The sequence below is a fragment of the Sorex fumeus genome, unplaced genomic scaffold, assembly GCF_029834395.1.
Source record: "Sorex fumeus unplaced genomic scaffold, SorFum_2.1 ptg000265l, whole genome shotgun sequence".
In the NCBI taxonomy this organism is placed as follows: domain Eukaryota; kingdom Metazoa; phylum Chordata; class Mammalia; order Eulipotyphla; family Soricidae; genus Sorex; species Sorex fumeus.
Genome location: NW_026606322.1, coordinates 27,758,978 through 27,778,870, shown reverse-complemented (window position 1 = coordinate 27,778,870; position 19,893 = coordinate 27,758,978). Strand labels below are relative to the sequence as shown.

At 45.5% G+C, this 19,893-nt stretch overlaps 1 protein-coding gene across 1 annotated transcript in view; it reads right to left on the bottom strand.

The window, feature by feature from the left end:
• Positions 1-1,290: 1,290 nt before the first annotated feature.
• Positions 1,291-19,893, bottom strand: part of TMEM50B (transmembrane protein 50B) — a 42,247-nt gene continuing 23,644 nt past the window's right edge. The window contains exons 2-7 of the mRNA XM_056109272.1: positions 14,206-14,345; positions 12,328-12,440; positions 10,956-11,023; positions 6,944-7,036; positions 4,496-4,553; positions 1,291-2,717 (exon numbers count right to left, since the gene is read on the bottom strand). Of these exons, the coding sequence (XP_055965247.1) occupies positions 2,672-2,717; positions 4,496-4,553; positions 6,944-7,036; positions 10,956-11,023; positions 12,328-12,440; positions 14,206-14,304 (477 nt within the window). The 5' untranslated portion in view covers positions 14,305-14,345 and the 3' untranslated portion in view covers positions 1,291-2,671. The remainder of the gene's footprint in view (positions 2,718-4,495; positions 4,554-6,943; positions 7,037-10,955; positions 11,024-12,327; positions 12,441-14,205; positions 14,346-19,893) is intronic.

Here is a 19,893-nt window from a genome sequence, read left to right as displayed (position 1 = left end):
AAGAACAAGAATAAGCTCCCAAACACTTGAAAGAAAACACAATTCTACTCACTTAAGACAGTTTCTTAAGATGGCATGCCCCATGGTGACAAGAAAAAAAAAAAACAACAACAAAGGAAAACCACAAAGTACAAGTCCCTCCCCAAGCCTCATGGAAAGGACAAGGACCCACATTCTTCCATGCTTCTAGCCTGCATTTCCTCTTGCTCATTGGCACACAGCCTCAGGGGCTCCTAATTAAATGTGGTAGTGCCAGAGTTAGGGAAAGTAAACCAACTTCACTGTATATGCAGAGCCCCCTGAAAATCTCAGCTTCCTGGTCAGAGACAGTACAGCTGTAAGGCACTTGCCTTTTCTATGCTGACCCTGATTCGATCCCTGAGCACAGAGACAGGAATAAGCCCTGAGCACTGCTGGGTGTGGGAAAAAGAAAAAAGTTCTGGCCTCTGACTTCTAAATAATGAAATGAGACAACACAAAGGATATATAAAGTTCTTGAGAAATGTTACCTCTAGGGGCAGGAGAGACAGAATGGCAGGTAAGGCCCTGCGTGCACTGGACCAAGGTTGCATCCCTATACCACATATGGCCCTACGAAGCCCCATTAGGATGATCCCTGAGAGCAGAGCCAGGAGTAATCCCTGAACACAGCCAAGTGTAACTCAAAAAAACAAATACGGGGGGGGGGGGGGGGGAGGAAATCATAAACGGGGCCCTGAACACACAGCCAAAGGTGTAAACACCTCAACTGAAAGACATATGGGCACAAGCACGAAAGTGTAACCCCGATGAGCCCACACTCACCTTTTTTGTTTGTTTTGGGGCCATATCTGGCAATGTTCAGGGACCACTCCTGGCGATGGTTGAGGGATCATATGGGGTGCAGGGATAAAACCTGGGTCAGCTGCATACAAGGCAAACACCTTCCAAGCTGTACTAACTCTCCAGCCCCTTCCACCACCCACCTTTTCTGAGACATCTGTCCTTGGTTAGTCTCCAGCACTTACAAGCCCTAATACGAGCGATGTTCTTGTTTTATTAAGACAAAATGTTTCTTTGACAGTCTTCTTGAATAGCTAAATAACGAACAGCAAACCATTGGGGAAGGGGAGGGGGACAGACAGCACCACTAGGCCATGCCTGGCACTGCTAAGGAGACCATGTAGTGCTGAGAATCAAACCCAGAGCCTTACCCAGGCCAAGCCAGGCATTCTCTCCAGCCTCTGAGCCAGCTCCCTGGCAGCAAACCAACCTACAGTTCATCTTCTCCCATGGATGTGACAAGAAGGAAACGTGTGAGAAGTCATCTTTATTGCAACAGGGTACAGCAGGATAATGGCAACAGGTACGCAGTCTCACAATGTGTGGGAAGCCAGATGGCTTACTGGTATTTTTCAAGGGACAAAATGAGAAGAAGAAAGAGACCAGTGAAGAACCAAGCTGGTGTTCGGATAAAGGCACAGCGCTCCACGGCCGATGGCTTCATACTCTGTGCGCAGGAAATCCCCTCGCGAGAGGAAGGAAGTGAAGCAAAATATAAGGCTGGCGTTAGACGCGGCATACGATACCATGGATATTATTCTGTCTCAGACCAAAAGGCTCTATCAAATCCTTCTGGAAGAAAAAGAGTTCCATATGTGGTCTGCCAGGACAGAGGACATCACGGGAGAAGAGGAGCCCTCCCCTCCCTGTGAAATCGCTCCTGGGAGCAAGGATGGTGCAGACACACACTTGGCAAAGGGCGGCTCTAGCTGCCAGCTGCCAGCTTCCAGACGTAAGCAGGCAGCGTTTCCTGGCGCTTGAGGGCTGTCCAGGGGCTTGCGGTTAGTACTGGGGAGGCTGAAGCAGCTAATTTTTCACTAGGTCATAATGACTCCCTTTGGGAAGAAGGGCTTCATCTCACAGCTCGCGGTGCCACTCTGTTCTACGGTTCAGGCTTTGGCACTGCAGCCCAGAGTCCCTTGCAGCTGCCTTCAGATGCCACTAGTGTTGGGGCTCCTTAATCATCGGCTCCTAACCACATACAACTGTGCTTCCCTCATCCTGCATTGGCCCTGCTCCATTAAGGTCCGATTATCAGAGACCCTGTGTTTAAAACAGGCTTTTTTCAAACCAGTCCTTCGGGCATTAAAAAAGAAATCTGCATATAAAAGTCCACTTCTTTCATACACAAGAACAAACGTTTTTTCCTGTTAAAAAAAAATCTGCTTTAAATCAAAATAAGTTACCGCTTACCAAAATCCCCTTTGAAGTGGCTCAGTCTTAATTCAGAGAGCGCAGGGGGGAGTAGAGGGGAGGTGGGGTGCTGCTCTTTTTTTTTTTTTTTTTTTTGCATGACTGCAGCAAAAGAGAAGGCAAAGAAGCCGTGAGCTCTCACATGGGCCCACAACTAAGGAGCAGACCGATCTCTCAGGCCCCAGGAAGACAACCCACGCTCCTCCGCTCATCTGTACATTATAGTATGGACATATTAACCAACCAGTCCATAGGGTCAAAGGACACGTATGTCAGAAGCCTGCTTCAACACTCAGAGCACAAACGCAGAGAGGAACCGACAGTCTCCCTGAATAGGCGAGTCCATTTGGCAAAATGCGGTCAACTATATTGAGAGATAAAAAACTTATCTACAGCTAGAATACAGTCAGAGAAGGGGGTTGGCGACGACGTGGCCTCAGCTCCACAGCTCCTCCGTCCTTCCGAATTTGTAGATCAGAGTGCTGGAAAAAAATGAAAACATATCGTGAGGGGCAATGCAGGGGGTATCCCATTCACCCTGGTGGGGGGGGGGAGGGTCAATGCTGGAATTGAAGATGGTGGCAGTATAGGGGTAGAATTGGTTTGCTCTGTAAAGCAGGTTTTTAACCTCGCTAACCAGGCTGAATTCCACATCCTTCTCCCCCATCTCCATTTTTACCAAGGTATCATGATTTACAATACTGTTAATGACGAATCATACAATTGATGGAGGAGTGTTACAGTCTCCTATGACTCTTTAATTCTCTCAATATCATTCTTCATGTCTATTAGTAGTTTTAAATTAGGTGACAGGGATAACTCCCTATGCTGGACAGAATAGGTGGAACCCAGGGATGCTGGGTATGGAAACCAGCTCAAGCGCATGCAAGCCAAGAGCCTTAACTGCTGTGCTATCGCTCTAGCCCCAAGATATGTTTCCATAGGGGCCAGGAAGACTGGTCCACAGATGGAAGCTCGCCACGAATGTGTGTGTGGCAAAGTGCAGTTAAGAGCCAGAAGGGACCACTATGATAATGACAGTTGGAAATAATCACTCTGGAAAAGAACTGAGTGCTGAAAGAAGGTAAAAATACATAATAACCTTTCATACCTATATTACAAACCATAATGCCCGAAGGGAAAGAAAAGATGTGGTGGGGGCGGGTAGGGGATAAAAGTGCCTGCCACGGGGTGGGGGAGGCAAGGAAAATTGGGGACATTGGTGGTGGAAAATGTATACTGGTGAATGGATAGGTGTTGGAACATTATAACTGAAACCCAATCATGAACAACTGTGTAACTGTGAAAAAAATAAAGACAACCAAACTTAAAAAAAAAAAAAGCTGTGTTTTTATGTTTGTTTTGCTTTGCGGGGGCCACATCAGGACTTACCCCTGGCTCTGTGCACTCCTAACCAGATCCAGGGGATCATATGAGGTGCCAGTGATTGAGCCTGGGTCAGCTGTGTGCAAGGCAAATGCGCTGCCCACAGTACCATCATTCCAGACCCTAAACCCAAGTTTTTCAAGGTTTAGAATATAAAGGTTTTATGGGGTTGGTGAAGGATAAACTTTTACGAATGGGTATCTAAAACACAACTTTCCTATTAAAAGATACTCATTTGGGGCCGGAGTGATAGTACAGTAGGCAGCTGCCTTGCACGCAGCTTGACCTGGGTTCCATCACTGTAATCCCATATGGTCCCCCAACTAATGCCAGGAGTAATTCCTGAGTGCAGAACCAGGAGTAACCCTTGAGTATCACCAGATATGACCCTCAAAAAAAAAAAAAGACACTCATTTTTGAAAATCACTGAATAAAAGCATCATTTGGGGGACTTTCTAAAGGAACATTAAAGAAAAGATGAAGTCTTGTCTTTTGCTACAGGGAAAGATGAAACTGGAGGAGGCCATGCAAAGCAAAATAACTATCAGGGAAAGACAAATACCAGCTAATCTCACTATCCGATAGGATATTAAGAAACAAAATAAGGGACCAAAGAGGGTTCAATAAAAACAAATCTTTGGATTCTGACCTCAACTTGAAGTGACCAAGGTGGTGAGGGAGTCAGAGGGAGGGGCGGTGGGTGATCTGGGAACAGAGATAGAGAGATACTGGTACTTTTGTGGTGGGTGTGGTGAGGTAACACTCTGACCCCCAAACATATGACCCATTACATTCTTACACATGAATGTCATCTCAATTTTTAACAAAAATACATTTTAAACATTAAAATGAAAAATAAAATTAGGCAACTCACCTAAAAAAAATCAGTGCATTTTGAAAGAACACAGCTAGTCCTGGATAAACGTCGGTATCTGCACACACAAAGTAAAACCCATTAGGAGAAAAGAAAAAGGCAAAAAAAAAGGGCAAAGGGCAAAACAAAGCGTCTGAGCCATCGCTCTGATATGCTCTGTGTATCGCAGAACGCAACGACTCTCCATTTGCTCTAAGAAACCCAGGATGAGAGTGAAATACAAAAATGCCAGTGCCATTCTCTCAACACTAAGGCTTGCTCTTGCTCTGGACGAACTCAGCAGGTTTTCTTTGTGTCTAAAGCAATTGCAGCGGTTCAAGCTGCACAGAAACGCCAAGGAAGCAGTAGCTCATTTCTTTTCTGCCTGTCGCCTCACATAACACAAATGTTAGAAAGACATGGGTATGCTTGGGTTCTTTGATTTGTTTTAGGTTTTTATTTTTATTTTTTTTGAGAGAGGAATGGGACAAGACTCAGTGGTGCTCTGTGCCAAGGATCAATCTGGGGCTTGAGCCATCTCCCAAATTAAATTCTTGATTATGCTCACTGGGTTTCCTTTCATAAATTCAGATGTTTCAGTGTGCAAATCTGACCAGTATTAAAAAAAATCATGACAATTCAACATGTTCTTTCACACACTCTTCCCTGAATGCTACTTCATGGGAAAAGAAAAATATTAGACACAACACAAATTTTTGTGGATGGTTCACTTTTATAACTATAACTGTAGATTTAAGATACTAGTAGGAGACATAGCAGTGAATCCCAGAAGACAGCAGCTCAACGGAGATCTCTCCGGACGCTATGCCAGGTCAATTCTACCGGGGCACCTCAGATGGAGTAGGTATGCCCTCTCCACCCGATCCAGATGAAAACCTGATGACCACAAGCTTCCAGAAACAAAACCCAGGTATGCGAGTTTAAAGACCAACACTCCAGGCCACATGGCGGCGGCAGAGACAGGCTCTCCCTTCCCGTCTCCCAGCCCACTTGGGGTCCTGGCTGTCACGCCCATGATCTGCCTCCGGGCACCATCTCAGCGCATCAACGGCCTTGATTCAGAGACTCCCAAATGAATCTCAAAATGGTTAGCTTCCTACAGAGATTTCTCTGGACCCCAGCCATTAACAATTTTAGAATCCAGAAGCATGCAGCCACTTTTGTAGCCGCGTGACCTCTCGTGATATTCATAATAAGCAATAGAAAATAAATTATCTAGCATCTATCCCTAGCAGGCAGGCTTGAACAGTGGTGGGAAAATTCAAAATAATGGTGGTGGGAAGGTGTAATGGTAGTGGGATTGGTGTTGAAATACTGAATGTAATCAACTAATGTGAACAAACTTATGAAAATAAATTTTTTTCTCTTTGGGTCACACCCGGCGATGCTCAGGGGTTACTCCTGGCTCATGCACTCAGGAATTGCTCCTGGCGGTGCTCAGGGGACCATAAGGGTGCTGGGAATCGAACCTGTGTCAGTCATGTTGGCTGTGTGCAAGGCAAACGCCCTACCCGCTGTGCTATCACTCCAGCCCCGAAAATAAAATTTAAAAAAGATACTAGATAGGATGAAAAAGTGATTCAATTTCAGGTTTTGCTATAACAATCAATATCACATAGCTTAGTTAAGAACTCCAATTTTCATGGCTGGAGAGAGAGTACAAGGGTTAAAGCGCTAGCCTTGTAAGCTGCTGACCCTGGTTCAATCTCCTGCACCTCAGATGGTCCCCTGAGCCTGCCAGGAGCGATCCCTGAGCACAGAGCCAGATATAAGCCCTGAGCATAGGCAGGTGTGGCCCAAAAACAATTAGAAAAAAATTTAATCCCTTATTTACACCTATACTGAAAAATTATAGGCTCTATTTGGAGAAGGTGTTTTGGTAGACAGTAGAACCCATCACCCTTTTTCTAAAATTTTGGAGTAAGATACTTATGTTAAAATATAGAATTTTTCATATGTAAGTATGGGTGACACAGAGCATCTATATTACACAGAGCCCATACCATCCATCATCACCACACATTTAATGAAATGGAATAAAGACTACACCACAGTGGCCTTTGAAAACACTGGTTAAGATATACACAGATGGGGCCTCTCCTTGTGGACAGGTTTCTCACGTTTCCCACTGCAACCCTGGAAGTGGGCATCCAGCATGGAGCCTAGTGGTTGAGGAAAAGGGAATCTGAAATTCTGGAGAAGGCCAGAGGGACACAGACCAGCAGGTGCTGAATTTCCTAAGTGAGATAACACTGGTGGACTCAGGGACTCCACTGCCACATGCCTCATCAAACTCCTCAGGCTCTCTTGCCCCGGAAGGTTTCCAAACTAACTGACCTACGTCCGACTCCAGAGAGAGGTAGCACACTTGAGCCAAACAGAGGACATATTAGAATTTCTCCTAGGAAATAAAAATTTGTTTTAAAAATTAAAGGACTGAATACTTACTTTGGGTAACATATGCACCAAAGAGAATCCACATGGAAGCAATAAGTGACCCGAACATCAACATGAAACCGATGAAGAGCCACACTCGAGCACCTGTGTGGGGGATAGGCGTTAAGACTCTGCTCATTTCTGTAGCTCCCAATCCTAGGACATGCACAGCAAAAACAGCCACATTTTCACATGTGCTGTTACAACCGTGAAGTGAAGAAAGATTTTGTTTTGTTTTGCTTTGTTTGGGGGCCACACCCTTCAGTAATCATGGTTACTCCTGGCTCTGTGCTCAGGAATCACTCCTGGTGGTTCTCAGAGGACCATATAGATGCCAGGGATTGACCTGGGTCAGCTGCATGCAAAGCATGCCCACTACCTCCTGTCCTATCGCTCCAATACCAAAGAAAGAATGTTTTAAAAGACAAATCTAAAGGGGGGGCAAGCCCCTAACTGGAAAGGGAAAAAGAGTAAAGATCACTTTTCCCTCCTGTAGAGACACGAATGGAAACCATGAAAGCTTTGTAAGTAATGATTTGGCCAAGGTGACTATGATATACAAAGTGCAAGGCTATCCTGCGGAGGTGTTATTTAAATAATAGGAAGCAGTAAATGGGATCAGATCGCCATAACTTGCAGGAATATGAGACTGTCAGTAAAGGAAGACCAATGCATTCCCTTGCCCTTGGTGTTAAATCACACCAGCACCCAGGGTGGTGCGAGCAGCAGCCATTCTCAGAAGCATGCTCACTCTACTTTATGGCCATCCCACAAGATGACCTTGAAAAGTTCAAAGTCAGAGACATCTCTTCAATGCTCTACTATAGCACTGTAGCACTGTCCTCCCGTTGTTCATCGATTTGCTCGAGCGGGTCCAGTAACCTCTCCTTTGTGAGACTTGTTGTTACTGTGTTTGGCATATTGAATACGTCACGGGTAGCTTGCCAGGCTTTGCCGTGCAGGCAAAATACTCTCGGTAGCTTGCCGGGCTCTCCGAGAGGGTGGAGGAATCGAACCTGGGCTGACCAGGTTGGCCACGTGCAAGGCAAATGCCCTACCTGCTGTGCTACTGCTCTACTATAATATTAGATATTGGGTATTTCTGGAGGGGGACCACATCTGGTGGTGCCCAGGGCTTACTCCGGACTGTGCACTTAAGGATCGCTCCTGGTGGTTCTCAGGGGACTATATATAGTGATGGGGATCAAAATGGGGTTAGTTATATACAATGTAAGCTCCTTAACCACTATACTATCTTTCTGGTCCAGAACCCTAAACTTCGTAATACTAGCCTCAATATTCACATGGACACTTAAGTGGATTCAAAATATTTTAGGAAATCAAGTTAACATTTGTGTTAAAGGAGGCTAGAGAGATAGTGGGTAAGAGTAATTTCCTCACACAAAGCCAACCCAAGTTTAATCCTCAGCATCCTAAATGGTCCTATGAGCACTGCAATTAATTCCTGAGCACAGAGCCAGGAATAACCCAGGTGTACACTTGCACCTCAAGTATGGCCCCCAAACAAAAACAAATAAAAAACATGTGTTTTCCTCCTCTCCTTTATATATGGACAAATACACTTATCCTAATTGAACTAAACAAATTTAAAATTTCCTTTAAAAAATGAGTACGCTTGGGGCTGGAGAGGTCATGCAGCAGGTAAGGCATTTATTTACCTAAAAAATCAGGGGCTAGAGTGATAGCACAGTGGGTAAAGTGTTTGCCTTGCAGGCAGCCAACCCGGTTTCAATTCCCAGCATCCCATTTGGTCCCCCGAGTATGCCAGGAGTGATTCCTGAGTGCATGAGCCAGGAGTAACCCCTGTGCATTGCTGGGTGTGACGCAAAAAAAAAAAAAAAAAAAAAAAAAAAAACCACTGACCCAGGTTCAATCTCCAGCATCCCATATAGTCCTTGAGCCCTGCCATGAATGATTCCTGAGCATAGAGACAGGAATAAGACCTAAACACTGCTGGAATGATCCCTAAGCATAGAGCCAGGAATAAGACCTAAACACTGTCCCTCACCTGCAGCGTTCCCCTGCCCCCCTCCCCGCAAAAGTGTATGTTTTTATTTGGGCCTGAGAGAAAGCACAGTGTTAAGCTGCTTGTCATGCACACAGCTGACGCTAGTTCAATGTCCAGCACTGTGTATGGTCCCCCAAACATGAGTGATCCTGGTACATAAAGCCAGGAGAAGGCCCTGAGCTCCACCCAGTATGGGTTGCCCCTCACTTGAGGCAAAATGAATGTGCTTTTATTTAGCAAAAAAAGTATAACATTTGCCCTTTTTGTGTTTGACCAAAAGGAAGCTCAGACTCCATATGAACAATGAAGGGCGTCTTCTCGTCCTAGATTCTAACTACATGGTTCCTGTTTTTTCTCAGTGCTCCGTTATTTTACAGTTCCATTTGGCGTAATTACTTTGATAACTCTTTCTAGAAAATTCCTTATATGGAATTAAATGAGGCTGCGTTAAACAAACCATCTAAGTAGGGTAAAAGCTTACTGTGACAGTATCTGAGCATGCCTGTAAGTCAGTGTGCCCTTAATTCTTGAAGCAGTGAACAGAACAAATGAACATGAACTGCAATGTACATTTTTAACTGAGCAGGGAATGAAATAAAATGTGATAGTAACTTATAAGGGTAAAAACCTATGAGCTTTCAGGACTGAAGAGGTAGTACAGCAGGCAGGGCATTTGCTTTGTACACAGCCGACCTGGATTCAATCCCTGGCACTCAATATGGTGATGTAGGCAGAGAGATTAGACAAGCCCACACACATACACATTAATATGTACAAAGCATTTAAGATAGTTGCTGGGGCTGGAGCAATAGCACAGCGGGTAGGGCGTTTGCCTTGCACGCGGCCGACCTGGGTTCGATTTCCAGCATCCCATATGGTCCCCTGAGCACCACCAGGGATATTTCCTGAGTGCAGAGCCGGAGTAACCCCTGTGCATCGCCAGGTGTGACCCAAAAAAGCAAAAAAAAAAAAAATTAAGATAGTTGCTAGTGCACGTAAAATATTTTACATGGACTTACTGAATTCTTAATTATCCTTCAAAATTCCTCTCACATCCACTCCAAAATTCCAAACAAATCACTCCTTCTGAGTCCTGAGATGTTGGACACAGGACTTCCAGCCCTGTGCTTTTGACACAGGCCATAGAAATACCACTGAAAACAGCCTCCCTGATTCCAATAGAATCCATTATTATAACCTGAAGTAAACTACTACTGGATGACAAAAGTACTACTGAATTCTGTCGAATTCAAATATTGAAACAGTAAGTTAAGTTTGTTCTTGTTTCTGGACCCCACTGGGCAGTGCCCAGGGCTTACTGCTGCTTAGGGATCACTCTGGAGCAGGGTTCAGGGAACCACATATGGGTCCAGGGATCAAACTCATGAGAGTTGCATGCTAAGCAAGGGTCTGACCTGCTGTATTATCTCTCCAGCCCTAAAGTAATTTATATGTGCTAGGCTTGACCGCCCTTGGCTGCTAAGAAAACCATCCACTGCATGAGGAATGATACTGGTTAGACTTTGGGATCTGGAACCAATCTCTCCTCAGTGATGTAAGAGATAACTGGAGTCCAAGATACACTGATGATGATTAAGCATGTTTTACCTGTACTTTAGAGCAGATAACCTACATAAGCAGCAAGCTGAACCTTTTTTTTTTAAAGGATCTAAATGAAGGACTTGTGGGGCTGGAGAGACAGCACAGCGGGTGGGGCATTTGCCTTGCACGCGGCCAATCTGAGTTCGATTCCCAGCATCCCATATGGTCCCCTGAGCACCGCCAGGAGTGACTCCTGAGTGCAGAGCCAGAAGTAACTCCTGTGCATCGCCAGGTGTGACCAAAGAAAGCAAAAAAAAAAAAAAAAAAAAAGGACTTGTTTGGAAGTCGAGCTAAAACTATCTCTCACTATTACCAGACATACTAGCTACTTGGCTCCTCCTGCTGCCCCAGCCCTCCTTGCCAGAGTACATAAACAACTCAAAGTGCCTTTACCTGTTCTTCCCAAACAGCCGCTCTCATAGCTGTCGCCTCTCACCTGGGCATTGGACACAGCATTGATCCTGCAAAAGACCATTCATGGGTGAGTGTTCATATGCTAACAGGTTTGTAGCTCACTGACAGACCATTTAGAGGGGACACACTATTTCTGAGCTAAAGGCAGTATTTATATAACTAAACACAGCTTTTTGTCTGGGGGCCACACACCAGCAATGCTCAGGATTTACTTCTGGCTCTGTGCTCAGAAATTACTCCTGGTTGGGGCTGGAGCGATAGCACAGCGGGTAGGGTGTTTGCCTTGCACGCAGCCAACATGGCCGACACAGGTTCGATTCCCAGCATCCCAGATGGTCCCCCGAGCACCACCAGGAGCAATTCCTAAGTGCATGAGCCAGGAGTAACCCCTGAGCATCGCCGGGTGTGACCCAAAAAAAAAAAAAAAAAGAAATTGCTCCTGGTGGTGCTCAGGGAACCATATCGGGTGCCAGAGATTAAAGCCAGGTAAACCACATACAAAGCAAGCGCCCTCCCTGCTATACTCTGATTCTGGCCCTCTTTTTTTGGCGGGGGGACACATCCAGCAGTGCTCAGGTGTTATTCCTGGCTCTATGCTCAGGATCACTCCTGGAAGTGCTAGAGGATCATCTGTGATTCAGAGGATAGAATCAGGGTTGGCTGCATGCGAAGCAAGTACCTTACCCCCTGTACTATATCTCCATTCCCACATGATTCTCATTATACATGCTAAAAAGGTGTCTAACTAACTCAACACTCATTCCTTATCAATGTTAATATGGCAGATATGTGCTTAAGAAAACTGATCCAGGACCAGAGAATGATAGTACAGCAGATAAGGAACTTGTCCCTGGCATCCCATATGGTCCTCTAATCATCAGAATAACTCCTAAGAGGCAGGACCCTGGCTGGGTGTAGTCCAACCCCCTCCCCCCCACCACATACACACAAGCATAAAACCCATCAATTAAATTTAATCGTTCTTCTACATGGCATGGAACTTTAAGGAAAACCATATTTAGAAGGCACTCTTTTTTTTTTTAATTTATTTATTTATTTATTTCTTATTAGTGAAGCACCATGAGGTACAGTTGTAGATTTACAAATCTTTGTGCCTGAGTTTCGGTCATACAATGATCAAATACCCATCCCTCCACCAGTGCCCATTTCCCCCCACCCCCCCTCCCATCCTGCCTCTGTGACAGGACATTCCCCTTTATTCTCTCTCTCCTTTTGGGTGTTGTGGTCTGCAAAAGAGGCATTGAGTGGCAATCATGTTCAGTCCATAGTCTACTTTCAACATGCATTTCCTAGAAGGCACTCTTGAACCAAGAGCTACCTTCATACTTACATGAAGAAAGCCAATGTGGAGAACACACCGCATGTGTGAAAGGCATGGTTCAGCTGTTCCGGCTTAGGGTACACAACAGCAGCATCAATCATTATCCACCAGCCTGTGAAAAACTGAGGGAGCCATCAGCAAAGTTAAACCGGGCTTGAGCTTAGCGGACCTGCTCCCAACAGCCCCTTTTCCTACAGATCATATAAGTGACTCATAAAATACTCTCTTCATTTTGAATAATGAGATAAAAAAAAAAAGACTTATCGTATCTGGGAAAGATTCTGTAGCTCTGCTGCTCTCAGTAGAAAAATGTATCTGGCAAGGGATTCCAGGACCTTTATCTGCCTTGGCCTTACCTATGGCCAAGGCTCTCTGAACTGGCTTCCAACTCACTGATTGCCCAACAGCTGAAGAAGACATTCCTCCATCAAGTTAAAGCCTTCTGCTTCCATTAAGGAGCGCTACACTTACCAAAAAGAGTCTTCTTTCATGTTTCCAAACTTTACTGGAAACTATGCCATACTTTACGAGGACCCAGTGCTATATAACTGAGCATGAGTTTTAAAATGTAATGTTCAGGAGCTAGAGCATCAGAACAGTGAGCAGGACGCTTGCCTTGCATACAGCTGACCCAGATTTGATATATGGCATCCCATATGGTCCCTTGAGCCCAGTCAGGAGTGGATCCCTGAGTGCAGAACGAGAAGTCCTGAGTACTCTGGGTGTGACCCAAAAACCAAAAGAATAAAATAAAATGTAATATTCAGGGCTAGAGAGAGAGTATAGCAGAGAAGGTACAAGCTGCACACATAGACACCTTGAGTTTCATTCCTGGCACTGCATACAGTCCCTTGAACCCCACCAAGAGTGATCTTGAGCACAGAGCCAGGAGTAAGCCTTGAGCACCACCAGGTGTGGTCCAAAAGTCAAAATACTAACAATTATTATTATAATAAAATGTAATGTTCAGACACACTCATTTTGGGGGCCAGTATAGCACGGCATCCTCAGGGTCTTAAACTGAACTGCCAGTCCGGCTGGCCAAGAATCTCTGGGAGGAGTCCCTGGGTCTCCGGAGAACTGCTTAGGAACCTCCCCTCCTGAACAGATGCTGCAATTTGTGTTAATAAGGGCAGAAAGTAGTTAAGGGCCCAGTTAAGAATGTCATGGTTTGCTTTCTTTGGTGGCTTTGGTGACTTTAAGTACATGAGTAAGTGCACAGAGCTTCTTTAAGTGTAAAATGGAAATAAACATTGTCAAGAAAATTAAGCAAGGATTTCCTCCACTTAGCCCTAGTACAGCATCTGGGGGAAGGGAGATGGTATCTCAAGGGCACTGCAGTCTCTGTGCATAGCCAAAAGCGCAGTGAAGCCAGAAGGGCGATCCTGTTGGAAGTGAGCCTACAGTTCACAGACCGGAATGCCATGACTCACAGAACTCCACGAGAGCCTGGCTGGTTACATCAAATTTAGAGCCTGTGAGGATCTCCAAGGACCATATGCACTACTGTATCGCGAGCAGAGGAATTGCGGGATAGCTTGTTCAATAATAATATCTAGAATTCGAGGGCTGGAGCAATAGCACAGTGGGTAGGGCGTTTGCCTTGCATGCGGCCAACCCGGGTTCAATTCCCAGCATCCCGTATGGTCCCCCAAGCACTACCGGGAGTAATTCCTGAGCGCATGAGCCAGGAGTATCCCCTGTGCAACACTGGATGTGACCCAAAAAGCAATAAATGAATAAATAAATAATATCTAGAACTCTGATGTCTATACAAAATATGGTGAAATCAACAGCTGTAGAGGAATACTCATAGTTCAAATGAAGACACATTAATTTTCAGGGCAAAAGACAGGTACACGTCACCAGCTGGGCCTTTCCACTCACCAATATTCCAGCTACCACAGAGGCTACAGCATTCCTTCTCTCGCTCCAGTCAATACACTCACACTCCGGCCAGCGGAAGTTATCCAGGAAGCCTGCCATGGTCTTGCCTTGAGTGTGGATCTTTCATTAAATACTGTATTCTACAAATAAAAAAAAGGGGGAAAAATATCTAAGCAAGTGTTTCCAGGACTTCCTTCCTTAAAGTGTTAAACCCAAATTGATGTTAAGGGGCTGGAGCAGGTAAGGCACTTGCCTTGCATGTGGCTGACCCAAGACCGATGCCCACATCCCACATGGTCCCCTGAGCCCTGCCAGAAGTGATTCCTGAGTGTAAGTAGGAAGCTCTGAGAACTGTTCATTGTGACAACCAGACCAAACCAAGTTAACATTATGTCCTGCTATTTGATTTTTAGGAGTCCCAACTGCCGTGTCTGCCTGCAGAGACATATACAAGAAAGCACTGTTTGATTATACTGACGGAGGCACATAAATCAGTGACTCACACTTGGAGGTGGTTTGGTTAATACAAACTGCAGCACCAGCATCAATGTGTTCCTGAGTATGGTGGCTTTAAAACAAGCCTGAAAACTCTTTGACATTTCTCCCACTAGAATAGTGGGTCTGCATCCCTTTTGTTAAATTTATGCTGACAATGAAGAGATAGAATAAGCTAACTTTTATTGTGCGACTTCTAAAACCAGGTGACAAAAGGCAAAGCAGTGTGTTGCTGGTTCTCTGGAACATGAATACTCAAGTGCTCAGTCACTACAGAAAAACTCCAAGGCCACTATGCTGTGAGGGGACCGTGCACAGGTATTCAGTGAGGACATGACCGAGAGACATTCCAAGTGCACTGTGCCAGCTAAAATATCCCCCTTCCCCTAGAATTCTGAATCTTCCCAGTTGAGACCCCCAAATCTGTAGCACGTACCCAGGCCATCCTGGCCACATCCTTTCCAAACCCTGACCCATAGAAACCAGCAGCATCATGAAAGAGCTTGATCACTTGATCACTTGACTTCCCGTTAATCATCAATTTGCTCGAGCGGGCGCCAGTAACGTCTCCATTTGTCCCTGTCGCGTGCTACTGTAGCCCAATGGCGTCTGTTTGTTCTAGGAACACGAAGAGCCTCAAAGCTATCGTTCAGGATTTTGATGAAGAAGTCTGACCATCTGGTAGGTGGGCGGCCACACAGTCTTTTGACGTCCCGCGGAATCCAGTCGGTAATGGCTCTAGTCCAGCGGTCATCTCCAAATCTCATTACGTGACCAGCCCATCTGATTTTTGACGCCTTGGCAAACGAGACAGCGTCCCTGATTCTTGACTGTCCACGGAGGTCGGAGGTCGGAGGTCGGAACTCTGGGTTCTTTCTCTCATTTGAGTGAAACGTGATACTCCAAGCATAGCTCTTTCTATTCCTCTTTGGGAGACCCGAATAGCGTTCTCATCCTGTTTGCTTAGGGGCCAGGTCTCTGAGGCGTATGTTAATGCAGGAAGAACAGTGGAATCAAAGAGATGTGCCTGGAGCCAGAGGTTCTTCGTCCTCTTAGCTATTTCTTCGATGCTCTTGAAGGCGTTCCAAGCTGCTCTCTTCCTCCTGTGCAACTCAGGTGCCAGGTCATTCATAATGTTGACTTCTCGACCTAGGTACACATAACTGTTGCATTCGAAGATGGTCGTTCAGTTGAGAGCGAATGGAGCATCAGGAATGAGGCTGTTTCTCATAAACATTGTCTTCGTAAGATTCAGCTGTAGTCCGACCTTTCCACACTCACGGTCAAAGTCGGCCAGCATTTGTGCCGCTTGGCTAATGTTTGGTGTTATTAGAACAATGTCATCAGCAAAGCAGAGGTGGTGTAGTTGCTGACCATCTATCTGCACTCCCATTCCTTCCCATTCCAGTCGTCGCATGATGTTTTCGAGGGTGGCACTGAAGAGTTTCGGTGAAATGGTGTCACCCTGCTGAACCCCTCTCTTGACACTGATGATTACTTCTTTGTAGAATGGTGAGATCCTGGTAGTGAATCCGTAATACAGCTCATGGAGAATCCTGATGTATTGAGTTTGAATGCCCTGATTGGCTAGGGCTTCGATGACCACTTCTGTCTCAACAGAATCAAAGGCCTTCTTTAAATCAATGAACGTTAGACAGAGCGGCATCTTGAACTCCCGAGAAACCTCAATGAGCTTGGTTATCGTGTGGATATGGTCGATGGTGCTGAATCCTTTGCGGAACCCAGCTTGCTCACATGGTTGTCCTTCATCTAGTGTTCTGCCAATCCTATTCAGGATGACTCAAGTGAACAGCTTGTAGATGACAGACAATAGGCAGATTGGGCGATAGTTGCCAACGTCGTGGATGTCTCCCTTCTTGTACAGCAGTACAGTCCTGCTGGTTTTCCACGGGGATGGAACCTTGCATTCAGACAGGTAGCGTGTGAAGAGCCGAGCCAGTGTATTGATGAGTACTGACGGCAGGTTCTTCAGGTGTTCAGGTCTGACCTTGTCTGGGCCGGGTGCTGTTCGTTTCTTTACCGACGAAATGGCGTGTCGGATTTCGAAAGGGAGAACATTGGGAACGACATATCCATCCTGTGGAATTTGGTATGTGGGCAGGTGGACATGGCTATTGAAGAGATCTGAGTAAAAGTCATGAATAATCTTCTCCATTGCCCTTCTGGAAGATGTGATAGATCCATCAGGAAGTCGGAGGGCAGTCATCTTGGTCTTGTAGTTGGCGAAGGACAGGCGGGCGTTACGAATGCTTTTCCTGGCTTCTGCCGCATCTACCAGTACTTCTGCTCTTCTCTCTTTGAGGTCTTCCTTGATCGCAGCTCTGCACTGCTTTGCGAGCTTGGACGTTTGCTTGCGGTTGCCTGAGGCATGAGCCAAACCACATTGGCAAAAAAGCTCAAGAGTTTTTGAAGACGGGCTGGAGCAATAGCACAACGGGTAGGGTGTTTGCCTTGCATGCGACCGACCCGGGTTCAATTCCCAGCATCCCATATGGTCCCCCGAGCACCGCTAGGCGTGATTCCTGGGTGCAAAGCCAGGAGTAACCCCTGAGCATCGCTGGGTGTGACCCAAAAAAAGCAAAAAAAAAAAGTTTTCGAAGACAGTCGTCTTTTTGTGGCTATCTCTCTCTTGGCGTTCCTCACACAATCATAGAGGTGCTAAACCAGTCAGTCGATCATATTCCTCGTCAATGTTGTCAACAACAGCATCTTCCCATGTTGCAGCATTAGTGCCAAAGAGCTCCCAGTTGGTGGTCATTCTGGGAGTTCTCTTCTTAAATTCTGCAGCCCTTTCTCCCCGCTCCAGAAGTAGAATTTTGCACGAAGGAGATGGTGGTCCAATCCTGTTTGGAATTTTGGGATAACAGCGACATCGGTCAGGCAAAACAGTCGATTGAATATGATGTGGTCTATTTTGTTGTGGAACCGTCCACCAGGAGACTCCCATGTCCAACGTTTAGATTCGGCCTTCTGGAACTGTGAGTTACCATGGATGGTCTTGGTAGACATGATGAACTCAGACAGTTTCTCACCCTATTCGTTCCATTCTAGGCCATGGGTCCCGATGTGGAGTTCTTCGGCTGATCTTCTCGGTCCTATCTTGGCTTTAAAATCACCGACAATGATCTTGTAGAAGGTGTGGTCTTCTTTATAGAACTTCTCTAGCTCCATGTAGAACTTCTCAATTTCTCCTTCATCATGATTGGATGTTGGTACGTAGACAACGAAGATAGAAATTGCCGGCAGTGAGCCACATCTATTCAAATGTAAACGTCCAATTCAGGTTGTTAGGCATTCGAATGAATCAATGCTCATGGCCAAGTTCATGTTGACAAGGACACTGACGCCTCCGACGCCTCTTTTATCGCATGTTCCCAGGAACAATTCTTCTCCAGTGTCGAAAATGGCATGATGTGATTGATGCCTTCTTGTCTCGGTCACACCAGTGATGTTGTACTTGATCTTTTGCACTTGTACCATCAGGTCCTCAATGGATGCATCCAATGCTAGCATACGTGCATTGATAGTACAGACAATCATTTTTGTCTTCCTTCATTTTCGCAGCCTAGTTCGGCCTTGAGATTTTATCAGCCTCTCCTTCCTCAACCTTCTCAACGCTGCCATATTGGTGATGCCTTCAGTGTCAGGGGAACGAGACCCATTGTAATTACTGGTTTTGGCATATTGAATACACAACGGATAGCTTGTGAGGCTCTGCTGTGCGGGCGGAATACTCTCGGTAGCTTGCCAGGCTCTCCGAGAGGGATTTGGGGTGGCCTCTAATTGCCCTTGTAAGTGTTCCCATGGTTCAAACCATATTTGAACACTATCAAATATGGTACGGCAATCCTGGAAGATGGATATTAATGAAAGAGCTGGTGTTATTTTTCTTTAGCTTTTTAGTATAATTTCATTTCTATAAATTGACACAAATCTAATTTTTAATAATGGCATGTTAAACAACTGACTTCCAAGTTTCTGAAATAATGTGTGGGGCTGGAGAGCGAGTAAGATGGTAAGGTGCCTGCCTTACATGCAGCAGACCTCAGTTTGATCCCTGACTTTGCATATGATCCCCCAAGCACTGCCCAGAGAGACCCCTAAGCAGAGCCAGGAGTTATTCCTGAACATCAATGGGTAAAGTTCAAACTACACACACACACACACACACACACACACACACACACACACACACACACACAGAGTACTGTGCTGACAAATACCAGGACAGAATCTAGAGGGGCTCTGACCCTTGTGGGGGGAATACAAGGAGAAAGATGAGCTCTGCTTGATGATCAGCTTTGTTCTGTGATATATTCCAAAATGCCTATTCCAACCCTGTGGTAGAGAATGGGTAAAATTTGAGTAAAATGACCATCTTTTAGGCTTGGGAGTCTCAGGATTCCTCAAGCATCTGGAAATGAATGGGTGGGAGGGGCCTTGTAAAATGTGAGTCATACAGACATTTACTGTCAACTCTGTTTTAATCCCCGGTGAACCCCAGAACAGTACATGATAAAAGGGACTGCAAGGAACCCTACAGGAAAAAATAGCTCAAAGGCTGAAAAAATAAAACAGAGATTTCAGCTGCTGCCTAATTGAGGATAGTGTAAACTCTGCATTCCACAAAATCAGAGGACAGAAGTAAACCCTGAGGGTTTCCAGGAACACTCTAAAGAGTGAAAAACCAAGTCTCTGCAATTCCAAGATGATGGGCCAGCACTTTAACTGTGAGGGAAAATGTAACTTATAACTGAATCCACAGTGTCTGTGAAGTCCAAGTCCTTAATGTCCAATATATAGTTAAAAAAAAAATACCAGGGGGCTGGAGCAATAGCACAGCGGGTAGGGCGTTTGCCTTGCACGCGGCCAACCCGGGTTCAATTCCCAGCATCCCATATGGTCTCCGGAGCACTGCCCGGGGTGATTTCTGAGTGCAGAGCCAGGAGTAACCTCTGTGCACCGCCTCTGGGTGTGACCCAAAAGGCAAAGAAAAAAAACAACCCAGGTAGTCACAAAAAGAGAAAATGTGATTTTCAAGGAGGAAAAAGAACAGTCAAAAGACCAAGGCCTCTTTCATGCAAAGCATACACTCAGCCCACTGGAACTCTCTCCCTCATGGCATGGTGATAATCCTCTACACAATAAAAATGAAACTCTATAGGCATTTTA